At 43.7% G+C, this 26206-nt stretch overlaps 1 protein-coding gene across 2 annotated transcripts in view; it reads right to left on the bottom strand.

The window, feature by feature from the left end:
- Positions 1-25410, bottom strand: part of stx3b (syntaxin 3b) — an 89638-nt gene extending 64228 nt beyond the window's left edge. For both annotated transcript variants that reach the window (XM_060927332.1, XM_060927331.1), the window contains exon 1: positions 25039-25410. In XM_060927332.1, the coding sequence (XP_060783315.1) occupies positions 25039-25068 (30 nt within the window). In that variant the 5' untranslated portion in view covers positions 25069-25410. The remainder of the gene's footprint in view (positions 1-25038) is intronic.
- Between the last annotated feature and the right edge of the window lie 796 nt (positions 25411-26206).

The following is a 26206-nucleotide window of genomic DNA, read 5'->3' as shown; positions in this document are numbered from 1 at the left end:
GATGGCTTTGGAGAACGAGGCAGCTATGGTCATTTGTTTAGCTTGGGTTAGCTCGTGGGCAAGTAGTTCGGAGTTTAAGAGACTCTGCATACTGTACCGGGTGAGTTTTCAGGTGATGGAACATATTTGTAGTGCTGCTGCCTTTCGTGATGACAGGTTTTTTTGCACACTTTACAAACTGGCATTTGCTGTTCCACGTCCTCCTCGCGATATCCAAAAAAATGCCAGATGACTGACCCCTTACTAGTTCTTTTAGGAACCAATTCGTCCGCTTCCATTTTTAATTTGTTGCTGAAATTGACAGAGCTTACACGGTAGCCTACGCAACACCAGCGATTGCACGAACTGAGTCAGCGCTGTAAACCGAAACTAGAAAATCTTCCCGCAAGTTCCTTTCAGCACTGAGATGTCGCCCGGGATTGGTTGGCGAGTGCGTGACATTATTGTTGTTTTTTTTTTTTTTTTACCCTTAGGCAGCCTCTCACATTACTGCCTGAGGGACAGGGAGAAAACCACCGGAAAATGTTTTAAACAAACGCAACAAACACGAAACAAACGCAAGTTGGAAGATGACCATAAATAACTTTATGTATCTCACACAGAATTTTCGGAGATATATCGAGTATATTCGATATATCGCACAGCCCTAGTCATCATTAATGTTTTTCTTTTTAACCAGCACTCTCTTCTCTTGCTCATCACTGCGAGCAGCATTAACAAAAAGTGTCAGCCATGTGAACATCAGCTCTCCGACTGGTAAAAGGATTTTATTGAATTTTTTTAACGCTATTTACTGCACTTTACGCTCTTAAAATCCACCATCCAGTTAAAAATATTACACCTCCTGTACTCTCCATAAATTTGAAAATGATAGACGTGCTCATTACTTTCTTGTATTTATTTTTTAGCAGCTTTGGACAATTAAAATACTTATCTTGATATTTTAAAATGAAAAATCTCAATCGGGGGGGAAAGAAGCAGTATCGCTCAAGCCTAGTCCGAAGCGTCCATCATTCTATGACTGCTGTTTTTCCTTGATACAGACGACTTAGTACAGAAAATACACGAGATTAGAAACCCACGTCTCATTGATCAAGATTCCTGCCTCTTTATTTCTGTCCCCAGCCCTTTAAAAAAAAAAAATTACACCCAGAGTTCTAGAAGGTCAGGTATGAAATCTTTCCTGTATAAATATTCAGCATCCTTTTTGTTTATTTTTCTCTTTGGTAAGGAAAATCCTTGCACATCTCATGTCAGAGTTGCACTCGGTCTTACTGGGATTCAGCTTCAGTTATTTATCTGCCATCTTGGACCTCCTGTCTGCTATACACGCTGAGATTTGGGGAGCAGTCCGAGCATAAGATAAGTGGCATGGACTTTCAGGAAAATCCTGGAAAGTTTATTTAAAACATCATTTATGACTGAGCAACAAACTGGAGGTCAGGAGCGCTGAAGAAACTCTGTGGGGAATATCGTTTTCATGACACGCACACTGCAAGTCACAAGTTGTCAAGCCCAAAGTCCAAGTAAAACAACACCCAAAGTTAAGTGTTTTTCTTGGCGTCAGCGCATTGGTGGCTGTACAGCACTACCACAGACGGCTGGCACAAACACACACAGTCCAAAAAATAAAAAATGCATCCATCTATAGAACCTTTTCTTCTCCATTTTTTTAAACTATTTTAAAAGAATAACAAAGAGATTAACCCTTATACATTTCCATACCTGTGCCCTTGAATACTCCGGCATTTCCATTTATGGACTTAGACACTCCCACCTTTCTACATATATGCTGCGTTCATGTGTTATGGGAAGATGATATTTTCCAGTTGGGAAATGGTATTTACCAGTGTGCTGTGTTCACATGCTTTTGTTGTTGTTGACAAATTAAAGATGGTGGACCAGATTCAGAATCGGGCCTGTTATTTGGCTAAAACAATTATAGATTGCCTTGTTCATCAGCTGCAGCAGGAATATGAGTTATCAAAAGTCAAAAGGTAAATAATGCTGAATATTTCCTGATCATGACAAGTAGAGATTTTCTTAACACATTGAATGCCACGCAGTTTTTGGAAATTTGGCTGTAGCCACAATGAGAGTAGCCAGTATCTAGATCATTGTTGGCGTTCTTTGGACAGCTAAAGAATATTTTGTATTAGGCTATAATATACATATTATAATAATATAATATACATAACATGACTCGTTTAAAAGGTGAGAGTCAGCTTTCCGTAGGTGAAAACCACTTCTTTCTTGGTTCATAAGCTAGTCTTGTACCGCTCGCCGCCATGTTGAAAAGGTTAAAGTTCATCTCATCTCGGCAACTCGTGTATCAAAATTTTCTACGAGTTGCCCAGTGGAAAATACCACAAGAGGGGGCGTTCATGTGTGCTTTCCATGTCGGCGTTTGGTATTTACCATAATTCCCATAGCACATGAACGCAGCACTAGACTTAAAGGGATCCTCCAGCAGATTTAAATAAAAGTATTTGTAGATTTCAAAAATCTAGCTTTCATTTTCAGAGACCAAAGAGTGTTCAAGAAAAATAAATTTTTCTTTAAAATGCCAGATGGGCTTCCTGTGGTGGTGACGTATGCGATGACGTCAGGTAGTGGTTGCTTGCAACAACTTCAGTCGCTTCAGTGTGCTTTTTGTACGAAATGTCGCCTATGTTTATGGCTGTACCGTTCCAGTTTGAACCAGAATATCATGAAGATCAGATAGTGGATTACGAGAGTGACTTCAGTGGAGAGAATAACGACGAAACAGAGCTCAACTACGAAGATAGAGTGTCCAAAGAAGTTTCAGCGTGGTGGTGTTATGGCCAATGTCAAACTATGGAAACCAGTGTTGTGGTAGAGTCACGAAACCTTGAGTCTGAGTACAGTCTCGAGTCCCCAGTGTTCAAGTCCATCCATTATCCATAACCGCTTATCCTGTGCCGGGTCGCGAGCAAGCTGGAGCCTATCCCAGCTGACTCTGGGCGAGAGGCGGGGTACACCCTGGACAAGTCGCCAGGTCATCGCAGGGCTGACACACAACCATTCACACCTACGGTCAATTTAGAGCCACCAATTAGCCTAACCTGCATATCTTTGGACTGTGGGGGAAACCGGAGGACCTGGAGGAAACCCACACAGACACGGGGACAGCATGCAAACTCCACACAGAAAGGCTCTGGGCTCGAACCCAGGACCTTCTTGCTGTGAGGCAACAGTGCTAACCACTACACCACCGTGCCACCTCTGTCGCACATTGACTTCCTGTTTACCGACTGAATGTATTTACGAAACATATCGCCTGGATTTACAAAATTTGTGTCACACTTTTCTCAGCAACTACAGTGCTGAGCGTAAATGAGTACACCCCCTTTGAAAAGTAACATTTTAAATTAAAGCCGCAAGCGGCCTCGACGGGCCCTCGCGCCAGCGGCCAAGGGGGGCGGGGGCATGCGTCCCCGCGAAATACCTTCCACAGCTTCTTTGGCAAGAGACATTACTCCCACAATGGTGACAAAGCACAGAATTGGACACAGAGTACACGGTGCGCTGAGATGTTGTCATGGACAGAACATTCTATGCCATGGCTTCCCAACCAAATTAATGTATTTACCTCATCAGTCACCAAGCTATAGCTACATAGGATTGTCTTCTGTTAGACATCTATTAGTCTGTATGTAACGCTACAACACTTGCTCCCGACTGCCTACCCATTCCCCACAAGTCATGTGTGTTTAAGGCAACCAAAACAACATACTCCTGGTGCCTCATGATTGTAAACACCTCTCCTGCAACTGCTACAGTGCAATGAGCGCCCCCAGTAGTCCACAAGTCATGTGTGTTTAAGGCAACCAAAACAACATACTCCTGGTGCCTCATGATTGTAAACACCTCTCCTGCAACTGCTACAGCGCAATGAGCGCCCCCAGTGGTGAAAGTTCACCAAATTTGGTATACATGTCAAGGGACCTATGAAGAGTTGTTTTGTAAAGTTTGATCAAGTTTGACCAATCAGAAGCCGAGATATAAATTGTTGCCTGAAAACAGCGCCCCCAGTGGCAAAAGTTCACAAAATTTGGCACATATGTCAGGTGACCTGTTAAGAGTGTGCGTATCAAGTTTGATCAAGATTGAGAAAATAGAAGATGAGATATTGATTTTTGAAGAATAAATTTTTTGGTTTCTCCCATGTCAGTAGGTGGCGCTATGCTACAACACTTGCTCCCGACTGCCTACCCATTCCCCACAAGTCATGTGTGTTTAAGGCAACCAAAACAACATACTCCTGGTGCCTCATGATTGTAAACACCTCTCCTGCAACTGCTACAGTGCAATGAGCGCCCCCAGTGGTCCACAAGTCATGTGTGTTTAAGGCAACCAAAACAACATACTCCTGGTGCCTCATGATTGTAAACACCTCTCCTGCAACTGCTACAGAGCAATGAGCGCCCCCAGTGGTGAAAGTTCACCAAATTTGGTATACATGTCAAGGGACCTATGAAGAGTTGTTTTGTAAAGTTTGATCAAGTTTGACCAATCAGAAGCCGAGATATAAATTGTTGCCTGAAAACAGCGCCCCCAGTGGCAAAAGTTCACAAAATTTGGCACATATGTCAGGTGACCTGTTTAGAGTGTGCCTATCAAGTTTGATCAAGATTGAGAAAATAGAAGATGAGATATTGATTTTTGAAGAATAAATTTTTTGGTTTCTCCCATGTCAGTTGGTGGCGCTATGCTGCACATGAGCGATTATGAGTTGGAAAAATAAGTGTCTACAACAGCAACGTACTATCACAAGGTAGTGGTGTGAAGGAGAAGCATTATGGAATTATTTACCAAAAACCTGTTTTGGAGCAATTGCGTTGGCCAAAAACAGCGCCACCCATGGACGAAAATTCCCAAAATGAGGTGTACATGACATGGGAGGTAGTAAGAGGGTGGCCGTGAAGTTTGACCAAATTTGAGGAAAGATTGGATTTTTTGCCCAAAAATAGCGCCCCCAGTGGCGAAATATCACAGAAATTGGGTAACATGTCAGATGCCCAATGAGTGATTTGCGTGTGAAGTATGAGCAGTTTTGAGCAATTTGAAGATATGTTATGAATTTTTAAGCATGTAAAATTTTGCATTGAAAATTGATTGACGTATAACTTCTGAACGGTTTATTCTACGTGAAACGTATTTAGGAACTTTTGTCAGCCATGTCTGTAGATGATGTGTATCAATTTTGGTGACATTCCTATGAACGGTCTAGGAGGAGTTGCGCCGTTTTCGTGGCCATGCATTTCGCACAAAAGTGAAATTACCTTACTTCCTGTTGGACGTGGCTAATGCATTGGCATTACATTTTTGTCCGGCTTAGTGAGATACATATGCGTACCAAATGGCATGCCACTACTACAAACTACATGGCAACCAGGCACCTTAATGCGGGAGGCCAAAATCACAATGAGTTAGGGGGCGCTATAGAGGCCCTGAGGCCCGCCTGGATCTGGGCTTCTGGTTCTCAGTAGCGGTGGGAGTCTAAGAAAAAGGAGCCAAATTTCGTGTGTTGTCGACCATGGCAAGCGCCCCAAAAAGGGTCTTGTAAAGAGTTTGCTTGCCAAGTTTGACAAATCAGAAGCTGCAATATCATTTCTGCCATAACCCGCACCCCCATGGGCGAAAGTGCACAAAATTTGGCCTACATGTCAGGTGAGCTATGAAGAGTTTGCGTATGAAGTTTGATGACAATTGAGTAAACAGAAGATGAGATATAGATTTTTGAAGAATAAATTTTTTGGTTTTTCCCATGTCAGTAGGTGGCGCTATGCTGTACATGAGTGATTATGAGATGGAAAAATAAGTGTCCACAACAGCAACGCACTATCACAAGGTAGTGGTGTAAAGGAAAAGCATTATGGAATAATTTACCAAAAACCCGTTTTGGAGAAATTGCGTCGGCCAAAAACAGCGCCCCCCATGGACGAAAATTCCCAAAATGTGGTATACATGACATGGGAGGTAGTAAGAGGGTGGCCGTGAAGTTTGACCAAATTTGAGGAAAGATTGGATTTTTTGCCCAAAAATAGCGCCCCCAGTGGCGAAATATCACAGAAATTGGGTAACATGTCAGAAGCCCAATGAGTGATTAGCGTGTGAAGGATGAGCAGTGTTGAGCAATTAGAAGATTTGTTATGAATTTTTTAGCATGTAAAATTTTGAAGTGAAAATTGATTGACGTATAACTTCTGAACGGTTTATCCTACGTGAAACGTATTTAGTAACTTTTGTCAGCCATGTCTGTAGATGATGTGTATCAATTTTGGTGACATTCCTATGAACGGTCTAGGAGGAGTTGCGCCGTCTTCGTGGCCATGCATTTCACACAAAAGTGAAATTACCTCACTTCCTGTTGGGCGTGGCTAATGCATTGGCATTACATTTTTGTCCGGCTTAGTGAGATACATATGCATACCAAATGGCATGCCACTACAACAAACTATATGGCAACCAGGCACCTTAATGCGGGAGGCCAAAATCACAACGACTTAGGGGGCGCTATAGAGGCCCTGAGCCCCGGCCAAGTGTGGGCTTTTGGTTCTGAGTAGCGGTGGCAATTCTCGGAAGTGGCGCCAAATTTCGCGCGTTTTCGCCCATGGCAAGCGCCCCGAAAATGGCCCAACAGCGGAGAAAAATAAAGAAGAATAATAATAGTGAACTCTTACAAGAACAATAGGGCCTTCGCCCTATAGGGCTCGGGCCCTAATAATAGTGAACTCTTACAAGAACAATAGGGCCTTCGCCCTATAGGGCTCGGGCCCTAATAAAGCCGCAAGCGGCCTCGACGGGCCCTCGCGCCAGCGGCCAAGGGGGGCGGGGGCATGCGTCCCCGCGAAATACCTTCCACAGCTTCTTCGGCAAGAGACATTACTCCCACAATGGCGACAAACCACAGAAATGGACACATGGCAACAATAGGGTCTCGCACTGAACGGTGCACGGGGGGCGCTATAGAGGCCCTGAGGCCCGCCTGGATCTGGGCTTCTGGTTCTCAGTAGCGGTGGCAGTCTAAGAAAAAGGAGCCAAAGTTCGTGCGTTGTCGACCATGGCAAGCGCCCCAATAAGGGTCTTGCAAAGAGTTTGCTTGCCAAGTTTGACAAATCAGAAGCTGCAATATCATTTTTGCCATAACCAGCACCCCCAGGGGCGAAACTGCACAAAATTTGGCGTATATGTCAGGTGAGCTATGAAGAGTTTGTGTATGAAGTTTGATGACAATTGAGTAAATAGAAGATGAGATATAGATTTTTGAAGAATAAATTTTTTGGTTTTTCCCATGTCAGTAGGTGGCGCTATGCTGTACATGAGCGATTATGGGTTGGAAAAATAAGTGTCTACAACAGCAACGTACTTTCACAAGGTAGTGGTGTGAAGGAAAAGCATAATGGAATTATTTACCAAAAACCCGTTTTGGAGCAATTGCGTCGGCCAAAAACAGCGCCCCCCATGGACGAAAATTCCCAAAATGTGGTATACATGACATGGGAGATGGGAAGAGGGTGGCCGTGAAGTTTGACCAAATTTGAGGCAAGATTGGATTTTTTGCCCAAAAAAAGCGCCCCCAGTGGCGAAAGTGCACAAAATTTGGCATATATGTCAAGTGAGCTATGAAGAGTTTGCCTATGAAGTTTGATGACAATTGAGTAAATAGAAGATGAGATATAGATTTTTGAAGAATAAATTTTTTGGTTTTTCCCATGTCAGTAGGTGGCGCTATGCTGTACATGAGCGATGATGAGTTGGAAAAATAAGTGTCTACAACAGCAACGTACTATCACAAGGTAGTGGTGTGAAGGAAAAGCATTATGGAATAATTTACCAAAAACCCGTTTTGGAGCAATTGCGTCGGCCAAAAACAGCGCCCCCCATGGACGAAAATTTCCAAAACGTGGTACACATGACATGGGACGTGGTAAGAGGGTGGCCGTGAAGTTTGACCAAATTTGAGGAAAGATTGGAAATTTTGCCCAAAAATAGCGCCCCCAGTGGCGAAATATCACAGAAATTGGGTAACATGTCAGAAGCCCAATGACTGATTTGCGTGTGAAGTATGAGCAGTTTTGAGCAATCAGAAGATTTATGAATTTTTAAGCATGTAAAATTTTGCATCGAAAATTGATTGACGTATAACTTCTGAACGGTTTATCCTACGTGAAACGTATTTAGTAACTTTTGTCAGCCATGTCTGTAGATGATGTGTATCAATTTTGGTGACATTCCTATGAACGGTCTAGGAGGAGTTGCGCCGTGTTCGTGGCCATGCATTTCGCACAAAAGTGAAATTACCTCACTTCCTATTGGGCGTGGCTAATGCATTGGCATGACATTTTTGTCCGGCTTAGTGAGATACATATGCGCACCAAATGGCATGCCACTACTACAAACTACATGGCACCCAGGCACCGTAATGCGGGAGGCCAAAATCACAACGACTTAGGGGGCGCTATAGAGGCCCTGAGCCCCGGCCAAGTTTGGGCTTCTGGTTCTGAGTAGCGGTGGCAATTCTCGGAACTGGTGCCAAATTTCGTGCGTTTTCGCCCATGGCAAGCGCCCCGAAAATGGCCCAACAGCGGAGAAAAATAAAGAAGAAGAAGAAGACGGAAGAAGAAGAAGAAGAAGACGGAAGAATAATAATAGTGAACTCTTACAAGAACAATAGGGCCTTCGCCCATAGGGCTCGGGCCCTAACAACATCTCAATGAACACAAAATTTCCAAAATGTTGAAAAGACAAAGTTTAATATAACATCTGTTTAACTTATAACGTGAAAGTAAGGTTAATAATATAAACTTAGATTACACATTTTTCAGTTTTACTCAAATTAGGGTGGTGCAAAAATGAGTACACCCCACAACAAAAACTACTACATCTAGTACTTTGTATGGCCTCCATGATTTTTAATGACAGCACCAAGTCTTCTAGGCATGGAATGAACAAGTTGGCGACATTTTGCAACATCAGTCTTTTTCCATTCTTCAACAATGACCTCTTTTAGTGACTGGATGGAGAGTGATGCTCAACTTGTCTCTTCAGAATTTCCCAAAGAAAATAATTTCTTTACACCACAAAGGTGAAGGCTACAAGAAGATCAGCAAAGCTTTACTTATCAGTCAGAATACTGTAGCAAAAGTGGTACAAAAATTTAAGAAAGATGGAACTACAACCATCTCACAGAGACGTCCAGGTCGTCCACGGAAGTTAACACCTCGACAGGAGCGTCTTCTGATGAGAAGGGTTGAAGAAAATCAGCATGCAAGTTCACTGCAGTTATCTAAAGAAGTAGAAAGCCAAACTGGGGTGACTATTTCCCGTGACACAATACGGCGTACGCTGCAGAGGAATGGCATGCATGGAAAGAAGCCTCTCCTAAAGCCCAGGTGCAATAAAGCCCGCCTAGAGTTTGCCAAGGCCCATGCTGACAATGATGAAGACTACTGGGACTCTATACTCTGGAGTGATGAGACCAAGATAAATGTTTTTGGAACTGATTGCTTCAAAACTGTATGGCGTCGCAAAGGTGAGGAATACAAAGAAAAATGCATGGTGCCTACAGTGAAACATGGTGGTGGCAGTGTCCTTATGTGGGGCTGCATGAGTGCTGCTGGTGTCGGGAAGCTGCATTTCATTGATGGCATCATGAAGTCACAGATGTATTGCTCTATACTGAAAGAGAAGATGCTACCATCACTCCGTGCCCTTGGTCGTTGTGCACTTTTCCAACATGACTAAACACACATCTAAGGCCACTGTTGGATTTCTGAAGAAGAACAGGGTGAAAGTGATTCAGTGGCCAAGTATGTCTCCTGATTTGAACCCAGTCGAACACCTATGGGGAATTCTGAAGAGACAAGTTGAGCATCACTCTCCATCCAGCATCCAGTCACTAAAAGAGGTCATTGTTGAAGAATGGAAAAAGATTGATGTTGCAAAATGTCCCCAACTTGTTCATTCCATGCCTAGAAGACTTGGTGCGGTCATTAAAAATCATGGAGGTCATACAAAGTACTAGATGTAGTAGTTTTTGTTGTGGGGTGTACTCATTTTTGCACCACCCTAATTTGAGTAAAACTGAAAAATGTGTAATCTAAGTTTATATTATTAACCTTACTTTCACGTTATAAGTTAAACAGATGTTATATTAAACTTTGTCTTTTCAACATTTTGGAAATTGTTTGTGATCATGGAGATATTGTTTAAAAGGTTACTTTTCGAAGGGGGTGCACTCATTTACGCTGAGCACTGTACAAATCACAACTGCTTGATATTTGGTACTGAGATTCAGCTTAGGGTTCTACTATACTGTGTTTACCGTTTTCAGGTCTGTTGCACATCGACTTCCTGTTTACCGACTGAATGCATTTACGAAACATATGGGGTGGATTTCGACGCTATTTCAAGAAGCAGAATGCTATTTCAGAATGACAGTTTACCAGGATGCTATTTGAAACCCCTGGGGAGAGACACTGCTCTTTACTTACTCGTTTCAGGGTTAATTATTTGTTGAAGTCAACATTCATAATAAGTGTCCTATTCCTTCAATTGCTTGCATTCTGATAAAAGCGAGAGTGGGGGGATAGGCAAGTGAGCAGTAGCTCACAGTTGAGCTTGTTATTTATAAGGCAGTTCTTGGACTTCTTCCTTCTTATCTACAGATTTCCATACAACAAAAAAAAAGTATGGAGAGTTATTCTCTTCGCTCCCGGGATTTATTCCTTCTTAAGGTCCCCAAAGTCCATACTGAACTGGGGAAAAGGGGCTTGAAATACGCTGATCCCTCCGCTTGGAACCAGCTGCAGAATCACTTCAACCTTCAGGAGCTGGTCTCACTGAACATGGGGATTTTAAAGGACTTGGCTATCACTACATTTGGCTGGAGATGTTTAAAAAAAAAAACAAAGGAATGTTTATTTTTAAGTTTTTAATTTGTAAATGTTTTATGTTTTTGTCTGAAACTGTTGTGTGTCAAGGGATGCCGTCAAGCTGAAAAAGGAGTCCTATCGGGCCATGTTGACCTCCGGGACTCCTGAGGCAGCTGACAGGTATCGGCAGGCCAGGCGTGCCGCAGCTCGGGCAGTTGCGGAAGCAAAAACTCGGAACTGGGAGGAGTTCGGGGAGGCCATGGAGAAGGACTATCGGTCGGCCTCAAAGAAATTCTGGCAAACCGTCCGATGCCTCAGGAGGGGGAAGCAGTCCTCTGCCAACATTGTTTACAGTGCGGGTGGGGAGCTGTTGACTTCGACTGGGGACATTGTCGGGTGGTGGAAGGAATACTTCGAGGATCTCCTCAATCCCACCGTCACATCTTCCATTGAGGAGGCGGAGGCTGAGGACTCAGAGGTGGACTCGTCCATTACCCAAGCCGAAGTCACTGAGGTGGTTTGCAAGCTCCTCGGTGGCAAGGCACCGGGGGGTGGATAAGATCCGCCCTGAGTATCTCAAGTCTCTGGATGTTGTGGGGCTGTCTTGGCTGACACGCCTCTGCAACATCGCGTGGCGGTCGGGGACAGTGCCTCTGGAGTGGCAGACTGGGGTGGTGGGTCCCTCTTTTTAAGAAAGGGGACCAGAGAGTGTGCTCCAATTATAGGGGAATCACACTTCTCAGCCTCCCAGGGAAGGTTTACTCCAGGGTACTGGAGAGGAGAATTTGGCCGATAGTCGAACCTCGGATCCAGGAAGAACAATGCGGTTTTTGTCCTGGTCGCGGAACACTGGACCAGCTCTATACCCTTCATAGGGTGCTCGAGGGTTCATGGGAGTTTGCCCAACCAGTCCACATGTGCTTTGTGGATCTGGAGAAGGCATTCGACCGTGTCCCTCATGGTATTCTGTGGGAGGTGCTTCGGGAGTATGGGGTTCGGGGCTCTTTGCTAAGGGCTGTCCAGTCCCTGTACGAACGGAGCAGGAGTCTGGTTCACATTGCCGGCAGTAAGTCAGACATGTTCCCAGTGCATGTTGGACTCCGGCAGGGCTGCCCTTTGTCACCAGTTCTGTTCATAATTTTTATGGACAGAATTTCTAGGCGCAGCCAGGGGCCGGAAGGAATCCTGTTTGGGAACCACAGGATTTCATCTCTGCTTTTTGCGGATGATGATGTCCTGTTGGCTTCTTCAAACCAGGACCTTCAGCATGCACTGGGGCGGCTGGGATGAGAATCAGCACCTCCAAGTCCGAGGCCATGGTTCTCGACCGGAAAAGGGTGGCTTGCCCTCTCCAGGTTGGTGGAGAAGTCCTGCCTCAAGTGGAGGAGTTTAAGTATCTCGGGATCTTGTTCACGAGTGAGGGAAGGACAGAGTGTGAGGTCAACAGGCGGATCGGTGCAGCCTCTGCAGTGATGCGGTCGCTTTACCGGTCCGTTGTGGTGAAGAAGGAGCTGAGCCAAAAGGTGAAGCTCTCGATTTACCAGTTGATCTACATTCCGACTCTCACCTATGGTCATGAGCTTTGGGTAATGACCGAAAGAACAAGACCGCAGATACAAGCGGCCGAAATGAGTTTCCTTCGCAGGGTGGCTGGGAGCTCCCTTAGAGATAGGGTGAGAAGCACAGTCACTCGGGAGGAGCTCGGAGTAGAGCCGCTGCTCCTCCACATCGAGAGGAATCAGCTGAGGTGGCTCGGGTATCTCTTTCGGATGCCTCCTGGACGCCTCCCCAGAGTAGGTGTTCCAGGCATGTCCCCGGGGAAGACCCAGGACACGCTGGAGGGACTATGTCTCTTGGCTGGCCTGGGAACACCTCGCTGTTCTTCCCGAGGAGCTGGCCGAGGTGTCTGGGGAAAGGGAAGTTTGGGCTTCCATGCTCAGACTGCTGCCTCCGCGACCCAGCCCCGGATAAGCGGATGAAGACGAGACGAGACTGTTGTGTGTGCTGCTGTCTTGGCCAGGACACTCTTGGAAAAGAGATTTTTTTATCTCAAGGAGTCTCTTACACCTGATTAAATAAAACTGACTGACTAATCAGTCAATCAGTCAACCAGGGCTTAATGCTAGTCTGACTGGACGGGACAACTAAATGTTCGGTCCAGACAAGTCAAATCCGCATCTCTTTGTCTGACGGAACAAGTTGACTTATTCCCAACTCTCCCAAAAGTTCCAGGAGTCTCCTGCATATTGATATCGGAGCATGAGCGCATGCTGATTGCTTGGTCTTGCTAAGTAGACCAATCCGTGTTCTGTATGGACGGGCTTAAACGTCTTCTCTCCCAGACCGAGAGTCCATCAGTTCAGTGTATCCAGGAGCGTCATGGCAGAGTGCCTCAAAAAACGAAATACAAAACCCACTTCACCTCAGACTACACGAACGTTTTTACCCAATAGGGGTAAAAATAATGCCGGTGTTGTGCGCTGTACTGTTTGTAACAGTGACTTTAGCATTGCCCATGGTGGATTAAACGATTGTAAAAGATGTATTGAGGTGAGTTTAACAGTGTCATGTGCAGATTATTTATACTCACTGGCTCATTGCTAAGACCAAAAGACTTGCTTAAAGTTGCAATACAACATAAAACACGAGTTAAATAATAGTAATAAGCAGTTTACATTAATAATATAAGTAGTCTACACATTTTATTGTCACCTTTTCTACATATAGGCCAATCTAATTTGGTTTCCTGATTACAGAAAATTACTCTGAGTATTACATATAACCAGCCCTGTGATGACCTGGCGACTTGTCCAGGGTGTACCCCGCCTTTCGCCCGTAGTCAGCTGGGATAGGCTCCAGCTTGCCTGCGACCCTGTAGAAGGATAAAGCGGCTAGAGATAATGAGATGAGATGAGATTACATATAACCGCTCCAGACAATATAGTAATGATACCTTCTGCTTTTATATCTTTTAGGGATTGCTGAAAATCACCCCCAAAAAATTTTATAGTAATTATTCAAGAGTTATACCAATAAAGTTCCAACAAAACTAGTTCAGTCCTGTCAGTGATCCGGCTGTGTGATTGTTTACGAAATTCTGGGGAAGCCGAGTACAGCACGTGGTTATTTTTACACACTCACGTCGTAATATCTAGATTATTAGACTCCGAATTCACTGAAATGGCAATCAACTACCTCAATAAGATAAATATCTTTCATTCGGACATTTATTGTATTTTTCTTTTTTACAGTTCACATTAACACATTATGGGAAAATATTTTGGGAGAGTTTTACGACAGCCCCAAACTTGCTCACGGTTTGTTTTCATTCACGGCGTGATTCTGTCCCCCTTATCATGTCCGACTTGTTTTCTTTTAGTTTCATTTCTTTAAATTAATTTATACTGCATGTTTTACTGGATTAATTAAGATTTAACTTCATTTCCTCCAGAAGCTTTGAATGTGGGCGAGTCTGACTCTTAAAACTGCAGATCAGGTAATGGGTTACAACACACACAAAACACACACACACACGCACACAATAATGGGGCACTGGATAGTTTCTGTTTACTGTTACAGTTAAAGTTTTACTGAACTATTATAAATCATTAAAGCATAATGATTATCATAACAATACCTGCTTTTGGATAAACTTCGTTAACCACTGTCAGTAAGTGCAGGCTAGATTGGAGAGGAGACGGATGCATGTGCACGAAGAGTGTCTTTATTATAAAAGAAACAAACAGGCATATCATCCAAAATGGCAGGCTGAATCAATAATGATAAACAGGTAAAAAGGATTGAGCAGGGCACAGACAGACTAAACTGGGCAGGACAAGAACGGAAACCAAAACACAGGAACCAAGAAAACAATACAGTAACGACAGTTCGGTAATGGTTATGAACAACGCAATACTTCGCACAGTGTAGGTGTTGGCAGCGTCCTTTCATGCGCGTACTGATTGCACTTAATCCAGGGCAGGTGCTGGTCATCAGAGTGTGCGTCAGTGGAAGTCCGTTGCGTGCCAGGTGTGACAACCACTTTCCTTTGATCGAACTAGTAAATACATAGTAATAAAAATGTTACATATGGTCAGGACGAGTGAAAAATCTTGCTGCTTGTCCGACTGGACAAATGGATTAAAAAGTTAATATTGAACCCTGTCAACTGCAGTGAAAGCAAGAGGATCACCAAATCTGCCTTGTATCCAGACTTAGACGATCTGTTGAGACGTTTTCTGTGTTTTAACATCATCATCTTTCATAATATTGATCCAGGCCTAGTTTAGACACAGCCTTCTAAAATTATTCATCTAAAGTGTTAAAAAAAAAAAACACACCTTTTAAATTCCAGTTGAAAATCCTTTCTGAACACTTCCATGTTATAATAATTAGTACACGATCTTCAACCTCATTCTATAATGAAACAGACTTGTGTTGACTTTTTTTTCTTTCAGTCCATGTTCATTTTCTTGAATAGTTTCCTTGAAGAGAATGATGCAGCGGCGCTTTAGTCCGTCCTGCTCCCTCACCTCTTCAACTATACGGTATGAACAAAAACGGTCACGCCATCATCATCATCATCATCATCATCTCCGCTCGTCATCTCGTAGACCGCCGAGTTGCTGAGACGAGTCTGTGCTGTAACTCGGCGCAAATCCATCAGCGTCGTTCTACCTGCACTGCATTCTGGGATTCTCGTTCCAAGGGAATATCATGAATGAGAAAAGAAACTCTTGTGCTTTGGGGTTTTTTTTTTCAGTGTTAACAGTGAAATCTGTGTTTTTGGAATGAAGGAAATGCAGAATCACTAAAAATACAACACGTTTCGATATAAAGACACTCCTTTAGTAACGACTCAACAGAGAGAAGGAATACACGAATGTGTGACGAGTTATAAAGCTGAGAACACAATGTGCTTGTGTGAAGGTCAAAAAGACAGAGAGAAACACACACAGAGCATGCACTGGAAAAGCTGAGGCAGGGAGATAAGGCTACATGAGACTTCCTGAAGAGAGACTCTGTGTGTGTGTGTGTGTGTGTGTGTGTGTGTGTGTGTGTGTGTGTGTGTGTGTGTGTGCGCGAGCGAGAGAGAGCAAGCGAGAAACATGTCAGTTTAACACTAGCTCAGCACAAATCTCTCCCACCCGGGTAACAAGACCCAGAACAAGTGTGTGTGTGTGTGTGTGCGTGTGTGTGCTGACTGAGAATAAAAACATACCCTAACAGTAGTGTGTGATGGCGTTAAGCAGGAAAGCAATGTGTTTAAATGTTTTAAGTGAAGAGGAGTTCACCCAGGTTTCCTGGAAATCCACAGGAGAAGCTAATAAACAAACACGCGCGCACACACTTCAGCTGTTGAGCGTCCCACGGTTGACTCAAAGCCTGCCAGAGGACGTGCTTGTGCGTGTGTGTATGTGGTGTTCATTCAAAATAAGCCTGTGCACACATAAGAGAAGAACAACACAGCCCCACCAACAAAGTAAACATCAGAGACAGATCTCTGAAAATGGAGACCTGCCGTAAAACATCCATGACGCAACACCACACGCTCCTCTTCCTTGTCTCCTGTTAGCTGTTGTATAAACTCTCCTGGACTTTCACAAACCACAAAGAGAGCTTTCTTTGCATCTCTGTGCAAAAATCTGCTCTGAAACTTTTCTATAAATAAGGCTCCATCGTGAACATAAATGTGCACAAGCAAACACTCGCACAACCACCTCCTCCGCCGTGCGCTTCTTTAGTCATGGATTTCTGCCAGGAGACTTCAGGTAACATAGACGCTGAGGAAAATATTTGACTGACAAACATCGTCATGGCAACAAATCCTGCTTCAGTCTGCCGAGCTGTCCGTCTTTCACTCTGTGTGAAACCGGTCTTTCTTTTCTTCTCGCTGTCTGTATCTCTGTCCATCGGTCATTCGGTATTTCTGTCTGTCGTTCTGTGATTCGGTCTGACCTTTCACCTGCTTATCTATCTGTAGGTCGGTCTGTGTGTTTGTCAATCTGTAGTTCTATCTATTAATTGGTTTGTCTTTTGGCCTGTGTGTGTGTGTGTGTGTGTGTGTGTGTGTGTGTGTGTGTGTGTGTGTGTGTGTGTCTGACATCGACACGTTTCTCATTCAGGAATTCATTTGGTCTGTCTGCGTTTGTTGGTCTGTCAGTCTGGCTGATTTCAGTCTTTTTGTCTGACATTGCCCTGTCTCTCTGACAGTCACGCCATCAGTCTCTCTCTCTCGCTCACACATTTATTCTAATGCCGGGATCAGATTACATGGATTCAGCCCCGAGTTTGAAACAATTTTGTCATAGTTGACAAAAGCGTCAGGCCCAAACATGAACCTCAGGAATGACACATAGGCTTTGGAGTGTGACATAACCGCAACACAGCAACATGACATCTGGGACGCCCCACATCGAAAAGTCCAGTATGTCAGAATTTGTCTTTTCTCACGTCATAATTGATCAATGCACCAATTTTCTTTTCCAAATTTGATGCCTTTTTAGGTGGGATATATCCAGTACATGTTTATTTATTGACGCTGTTTATGATCTCTTTTGATCAGGGCTTTGAACCAGAATTTTTTTCCTATTGGTTCGTTCCGAACAGAAACGGAATTTTAACGTTTCCGGTTTTGGGTTCCACCATTAAATAGACGTTCCCGAACCGGTTAGAACAAAAAAAATTTCGTTCCCGGAACGGTTAATTACGTTCCCTGTCAGCTGTTTAACAAATGGCTATAAAATTATGTCTCTGTCTCATCCAGCTTAAGCCAAATGTAGGCTAATTCTATTACAACCTTCATTAAATAAGACGAGAAATAATTCAAAACAATTATTATTTCAAATGTTGGCGATTTGGATTCTCAGTATGTCTTCCCATCTACACAAACAGAAAAAGTGCCAAAAATGAAAGATAATTCGTTTAGTGTGTTACCAAAGGCTAGTCAGGCCCTATGGAGGGCTACCGCATGACGTCACCGCGCCGCGAGATTTTGTTAAGCGCCATATTGGAAGACCAAGTACACATCTATGCAAGTACATACATACATAAAACAAACTACACCTGAAATGTAGCCAGGGCCGGTTCTGCCCTAATCTGGACCCGGGTGCAACATCGCGCAACCCTCCCCCCCCAAAAAAACACCAGTCTAAATCAGGACAACCATCACATAACTATAACTATAAACATTTTATATCAACTATTTTAACTAAATGGGCTATAATAAATAAGCCTGCAGGCAGCCACGGCGGGCTGCCTCAGAAAAGTAACCATTTGTCCTACCTTAAAACTCGTTTTGCATTTTCTGCCTCCTTTTTTGTATTTTCGACCCTCCGTTTATTTTCTTTCCTTTTCTGAAAACCCGATTTGTGTCCAGACATTTTGTTCTGCTACCAACGAACTAACTCGTCAGGTCTCGTCTCTCGAGCCCGCGATGATTCCCGTGGGAAGGGCAACAATTGATACATTTTTACAAACAGCCAATAGGGAGGTTGCATCGTTCAGACTCTTCTTTGCTCAGACACTCAGTAATGCACTTACTCACTTATTATCACGTGGAGACTAGGGCTGTAACGATACACCCAACTCACGATTCGATTCGTATCGCGATTTTTGACCCATGATTCGATACGCCCACGATTTTTTTTTAATGTTTTTTTAAAGTAGTAAATTTGACTTATTAACATTTACTTACTTACATTAACTATTTAATAACAAATAATTCAGACCACTGCAGAGAATGAGTAATATGTATGCAAAAATGAACAACTGTATATCCAAAGATTGTTTTATTTCTCAAAATAATACTGTTGAGCTGGAAGCTCTGTTTTTTTCGGTTCTGAAAAAGTCATTTTTCCAAATCGTGTAAATCCGTTAAGATTTTTTTGGGGGGGTGGCTCTCTCACTGTCTCACTCTCATAGGGCCAATGATTTTCTGTGATCGCGGAAAACAGATGGAAATTACGGAATTTTTATGGTGAAACATTGCTCGTGTGTCAAAATGTAACTGCCGCAGAAGGCTTCCGCCCAAGCAGACATGCCTTCAGTGTTGCCAGATATTGCTAACGTTTTCCACCCCAAAATATGTTCAAAACCAGCCAAAAAGCACCTAAACCTGCCCAATCTGGCAACACTGCATGCCTTTCCGGTCAAGTGATTGTGATTGGCTTGTGGCACACCTAGCCAGCCAATGAGCTGCTTGTTTACAGATTCGCTCCCCGCGTCGCAACCAGAATACGACCGCTTAAAAGAAATGAATGCTCTGCCAGTGGCGAGTGTGGACGTTGCGTGACTCGCAGAAGATTGTCGCAGGTCGGCGAAAAAACGACTTACTAATAGATATAAAAAAATAAAAGTAATTTAAGTAAGTTTAAAATGTAATTTAAATAAAAAGTAAAAGTATTCATAAATTGAAGTTTGGAAGCGCCTCTGTTTTTGGGCTGAGGAGAAGTTTGAAAGGGTGTACCGCGATTCTGCCTTCTTGTATCGCGATACGGATCGTGGCTCTGCGTATCGCGATTTCGATACGCATATCGTTACAGCCCTAGTGGAGACGTGATAGTAGTCCACCCTCCCGCTCTCTCCATTCAGTCAGCGAACGTCACACAGGAAGTGAACCCCAGCGGGTCACAGAAACTTGCGCAGGAGAAGAATGACTTTTTTATTTGTAGGCTACGGAAACTTTGAGGAACGAAATAAAAACCGGTATTAACCGGTTACCATTATTTTTAATAAGCGCTTCTGTTCCGGAACATAAAAAATAATAAAGTTTCTGGTTTCGTTTCTGTTCCATGTGAAATAGAAAAAGTTCCCGGTTTTCGTTTTCGTTCCTTGAACCGGTTCAAAGCCCTGCTTTTGATAATATTAATTTCCTATGTCTAAACATGTTTCATCCATAAATTAATGCATATAGCTTAATCTCCGGCTTAAATATGGATATATTCAACCTACGCAGGCTCCAGACAGGTGTGTGCGCCCACGGCACAGTGTCTGAAACATACTTTTGTTTTGATAGTTCAAGGGCTTTCCCCAAAACACTGGTTCCTCATTGGCTCGGAAGAAGAAATACCAGCACATGACTGGGGATACCCTAGTGCATTGTGGGATGTGTTCGTATGCAGATTTCAAACCATATATACTACAGCTTATCAATATTCAGACCATACAGTTGAACCATCGGCAAGTCTCATGACCTTGTCACCAATTTTCCAAGCAAGTTGCGTGATCTGCACAAAAAAAGGATACGTAGCTAGATAGATTGCTCTCTTGTTCCCAATATGGTGCTTTCATTTCGATTATTTAAGCTGAGGAGCAGGTGTTTTGCCGCTTCTGAACACCAGAATCATCAGTTATATGCAAATGAGGTTAAAATATGCTAATATGCATATTTCCTTCATGGTGTTTATAGCCACGTTTTAAATGACTGCCAGAAGCAATGATTTGGCTACTGAAAGCACTTTCAGCCAAACTGACTGACAGAATATAAGACTTTTTACATTATTTCGGCCTAATGAATGCACGTAAATTAGCTAGTTGAGATACTTTAAAGCTGTTCATGTCCCACAGAAACATATCTGTGAAGAATCTCAGTCATCCAGGTACATAGTAATCTGTGGTTGGTTGAAGAGAGCAACTGGACTTGCTTGAAGATTCTTGAAGACGTTTCGCCTCTCATCCTAAAGGCATCCTTGTCATAGAATCCGAATCAGAATGCTGATGGCTGCACTGTACAGTAGGTGGCTGATAAAAGATGTCATAGACCCCCACCTCTGTTCAATGATGGTTGTTCCAGGTTGACAAAAATGAACGATCCTCTCTGGCTAAGATGTCTGCCAGTTTTCTGGAAGTCCTCTCATACTCCCGCACCAGTCGAAGGGATCTCATCCCAAAGTGCGTAGAAACATTAGTCTGGCTAACGCGACTTCAAAGCTCTCCGAGCTATTGGTCTGGCCAAGATATTAAGCCCAACCGTTTCCCAGAGCCCGTGGTTGACCCGCCTCCCTGAAATGCCTCAGTTTGCTACTGGTCGAAGCCAGAAAAGGCTGTGACGAAGCTTAAACCAATCACATCACTCTTTCCTCTGACGTATGCGACGCGACGGGGCTAACTGGTAGATTAAACTCTTACCGAAGCTGGTCGGGAGCAAGGCGAAAACGTCCTTCCTTTCAATAAATACCTCCAGGGCTGCTCTTTGCTCCGTTTTCAATGAGAACTTCCCGTTGAATGCTTTCAATACAGCATCTATGCGTAATAGATGCGGAAGCGTGAATGAAGCGCTTCCGGCATAGATTCTGTAAACAATCTACGGCTTCCGGTCGCAGTTCTACTACGTCAGTGCCTTGAACACGCCTCTACCCAGGGCCGTTGGAGATGCTCAAAGTTGATTGGTTCCTGATTTTTCGGGAGCTTGGAAGAGCTGTAGATAGTTTGCCTGGCCAGACTAAGCTCGCAACAGGCCCTCGTGTTGCGTCATGCTTAGGATGGGCGGGCCCAGGCTATAGAAACATATCTGTGAAGAATCTCAGTCATCCAGGTACATAGTAATCTGTGGTTGGTTGAAGAGAGCAACTGGACTTGCTTCCAGAAAACTGGCAGACATCTTAGCCAGAGAGGATCGTTCATTTTTGTCAACCTGGAACGACCATCATTGAACAGAGGTGGGTGTCTATGACATCTTTTATCAGCCACCTACAATGCAGCCATCAGCATTCTGATTCGGATTCTATGATGATCCATGAGAAGATAAAATACTGGATACTCCCTATTAGTCAGACAGAACTGAGGAAGCCTTTAGGATGAGGGGCGAAACATTTTCAAGAATCTTCAAGCAAGTCCAGTTGCTCTCTTCAACCAGCCACAGAGTCCCACAGAAACTTCCAGATATTATTCAAGCAATAAAATAAAAAGAAAACCTATCAATAAGACCATCATCCTCATAAACAGTATGTAAATTATATATTTTTATGCTAAAATTAGTCTCATTAATTATGCATGAAGGTAAAAAAAAAAAACTGGATTCTGCAAGGAAAAACAATGTAGCACAAATAATTGTCAAATTTGGCCATTTAGTAACAAAAATACACAGCTTTATTCCCAGGATTAGAATTTTTTTTTTCCCTTAAAAACATTTTTTAAAAATTAAAAAAAGCCACCATTGTACCTTCCTAATTGCCAATTATTTTATACAGGTCCATTTCTCTGAAAAGGGCAATATCCGAGCCCTAAAAATGTCCATAAAAACTGAACCACTGGACCGAGTTGATTTAATTAATCAGCATATTTCAAAGATGAATGATTTTACATCTCTTGGCCATACTTCAAATTTCCGTCTGAACTCCCCAGCCTTGACATCACGATTGGCCAAGACGTGGAAACAATTTATGGCACTCTGACTGGCACAGTGACCATCGTGAAAGACAAAAAATCTTGTCCTCTGATCTCGGTATAACTGGATCTTTCGACATCACATTTTCTTTTTAGAAGCAGCAGCCTTTATTTGTCACGTGTACTCAAGCACAGTGAAATTCCTCCTCTGCACTGAACCCATCTGAAGCCACGAACACACAAGTGAGCAATGATCTCACACACATACTCGGAGCGGTGGGCAGCTATGCTACAGCACCCGGGGAGCAGTTGGGGGTTCGATACCTTGCTCAAGGGCACTTCAGCCATGATACAGAGGAGGGGAAAGTACTGTTCATTCACTCAACTCCCCTCACATTATTCCTGTTGGTCCTGGGAATTGAACCAGCGACCATTTGGGCCCAAAGCTTCTTCTCTAACCTTCAGGCCATGACTTATTTCTCAATTAGAACACGCATTTAGATGGTTTAATTAATAAAATCAGATGGACAGTGGATGGTCAAGTTGCTCTTTCTCCCATGACACCAGGTCAGCTGATCACATCATCTGCTCCTTAAATCACACATTCATTACATCATGCTCCTGTAACTTTTGCACCATCAGACCTTATTAGTCACTTTACACCATTAGAGTTTATTTGTTCATTTGTCTTCTGTTCAATAACGCCACTTTTGCACTTTTTATCTTCTTTTATCACAATTCTTGTTTTCAGCACTATTAATGCACACTCATGTACAAAGCACATGTATTTAACAGTTATTCCATGAAATCAAGTCGTACATGAGCTGATAAGGCCAATTTATGCTGACAACACAGTCCTCGCAGATGGCGTCGCAGATGGCGTCTGCGTAGCCCCCCCTTCGCAGATGCTCTGCGCGCACCTCCCAAAAATTGTGACCACCGCAGAAGCCTCGCAGACAAGAGGGCTCTGATTGGTCCACTCTACATCTGCTGTACACGCACTTCCGCTTCCCTACTTTCCCGGTTTGGTTTGTTTTCACTACCACCATTTTTAAAAACACGAGCGAAGATGGAGCAGCACGAAGAGCGGTTGATCGAGGAAGTGAGGAAGTACGGACATCTATACGACTCCAGTTCTAGTCATTATAAGTAACCGGAGGATAAACACTCCACTAACCACACCCACCAACTACTCCTAGCGATTTCGTGACTTTGTGCCCCCTTGCGTTGTGGCGGTGAATAACATCGCGCACGCCTATTAATCCCTGCTCAACGATAAATTACAACTGTCTGCGAAAAGCTATCTGCGAAAGCCTTGTCGCAAGAGCATGCAGAGGCCCATAGCCGACGAGGCGTGTAGCACCGAGCTGGCTATAAACCATGTACAATGAGATTGTGGATATAATAAAACAGTTATTACACTCATATCATCTCTAGCCGCTTTATCCTGTTCTACAGGGTCGCAGGCAAGCTGGAGCCTATCCCAGCTGACTACGGACGAAAGGCGGGGTACACCCTGGACAAGTCGCCAGGTCATCACAGGGCTGACACATAGACACAGACAACCATTCACACCTACGGTCAATTTAGAGTCACCAGTTAACCTAACCTGCATGTCTTTGGACTGTGGGGGAAACCGGAGCACCCGGAGGAAACCCACGCGGACACGGGGAGAACATGCAAACTCCACACAGAAAGGCCCTCGCCGGCCCCGGGGCTCGAACCCAGGACCTTCTTGCTGTGAGGCGACAGCGCTAACCACTACACCACCGTGCCGCCGTCATTACACTCATTCACTTAATTTTGAGAAACATAACTTTTTTTTATTTTTTTGCAAATTTGATAACTTTATACAAAACGTCTGAGAAAACCATTTCCGCTTAGAACGTAAACAAGCTGGTGAAATGACAGTAGCAATTTTTGAAAATTAAAAAAGAGAGACATGTTCTTAACATCAAATACTTTTATTCCATATTTTGTTGGTATTTTTTGGGGTTTTGTTTTCGAGTAGAGTTTTTATTTCGTCCTCGGTTGGTTCAGCAACACGCTCCGTCATTTTGTTTTTCTGTACTTACGGTATATGAGCTGATATCCTAGTAGTAGAGTAGCCAATCAGAGTGTGTGGTTGCTCATATCCAGTAAACATGGATATATATTTTTATCATTACATTATTTCTGTATGTTATATAGTCAACTTGTTCTTGGGATCTTTTTCCCCTCTAAATTCTATATTTTATGTCGTACAGTGTCTCTTTTTCTTTTTGTATGTTTGATAAATTGCTGCTGTAACAATTTCCCAGTTTGGGATCAATAAAGTAAATCTCTCCGTCTGTCCATCCATCCGTCCATCCATCCATCCATCCATCTTCAAACATGTCCAATAACAAACTTATCACTCTATTCATGATAGTTTTTCCATCATCTCAAACATCTTTCTTGGCATCATCATCATCATCATCATCATGTATTATTCACCTTTGTATCAAAATGGCCTACCTGGAAATGACCCAGATTAAGGCTCGGCTCCTTTTATGTAAAGTCATGGCTCCTACATCCGAGTGCACTGGCTACAAGTCCAGCCTACTGTATTTGGGATGCAGCCAATGACGAGGTGAAATAAAGTATTATTTAAAGGATTTTCCTCTCTTTAGTGTGATATTACATCCCTGTACTGCTTCTTTAAACCCTCCACAAGTCTAAAGAGCGCCTCAACTCAACAGTTTCACTCGACAAACAGCTTCTTTTTTTTTTTTTTTTAATGAATAAATATCTCCTGAGATTGAATCTGAAGCCCACTGACTCACTCACTCACCGCCTTCAGCTGCTCCAGTCGGTCCTTCATGCTCGTGTTTGTGCTGTTTAAATCAGCCCTGAGGTGAAATAAGTGAATAAACACTCAGAGAGTCCGGGGAGGGAAACGGGCAGTCAGCAGCTGGGAAGTGAAAAACCCGAGGTGAAAGAAAAGTTGTCCTGTTTTCTCCCTCAGCTTGCTGTCTTCCTCCTCCAAGTCCACTTTTCCCACAAACGGTCCATAAAAATGGCTGCTGTGCTCCAGAGCGGCGGCGCTTTGGGTCCGAGTGTCTCAGAGGATTAACCAGCACCACCGCGAACCCTTAATCTCTCTCTCTCTCGAGCGCGCGCTCGCTCTTTCTCATCAAATCTGTCTAAGTCCTGTCTCTCCGCGCATGCGCACTAACACACCTATGCAAACCGCTCGGTCAGGGTGGACACGCCCTGTTTGTGATCGCTTACCTGTGTTTGTGTGCGCGTGACGGTATTCGCTCGAACAGGTGACACACGGATGGAAATTTGCTTCCCTTTTTTTTAAATAAAGATCAACTTGCTTTGTGTGTGTTGGAGCTACTGACACATTCATTACTGACCTGTGTGTGTGTGTTGGAGCCACTGACACATTCATTACTGACCTGTGTGTGTGTGTGTGTGTGTGTGTGTGTGTGTGTGTGTGTGTGTGTGTGTGTTGGAGCTACTGACACATTCATTACTGACCTGTGTGTGTGTGTGTGTGTGTGTGTGTGTGTGTGTGTGTGTGTGTGTGTGTGTGTGTGTGTTGGAGCCACTGACACATTCATTACTGACCTGTGTGTGTGTGTGTGTGTGTGTGTGTGTGTGTGTGTGTGTGTGTTGGAGCTACTGACACATTCATTACTGACCTGTGTGTGTGTGTTGGAGCCACTGACACATTCATTACTGACCTGTGTGTGTGTGTTGGAGCCACTGACACATTCATTACTGACCTGTGTGTGTGTGTGTGTGTGTGTGTGTGTGTGTGTGTGTGTGTTGGAGCTACTGACACATTCATTACTGACCTGTGTGTGTGTGTGTGTGTGTGTGTGTGTGTGTGTGTGTGTGTGTGTGTGTGTGTTGGAGCCACTGACACATTCATTACTGACCTGTGTGTGTGTGTGTGTGTGTGTGTGTGTGTGTGTGTGTGTGTGTGTGTGTGTTGGAGCCACTGACAC

Source organism: Neoarius graeffei, chromosome 8 (assembly GCF_027579695.1).
Source record: "Neoarius graeffei isolate fNeoGra1 chromosome 8, fNeoGra1.pri, whole genome shotgun sequence".
NCBI lineage: Eukaryota > Metazoa > Chordata > Actinopteri > Siluriformes > Ariidae > Neoarius > Neoarius graeffei.
The sequence above is the reverse complement of the archived record's forward strand: the minus strand, read 5'-3'. Positions and strand labels throughout refer to the sequence as shown.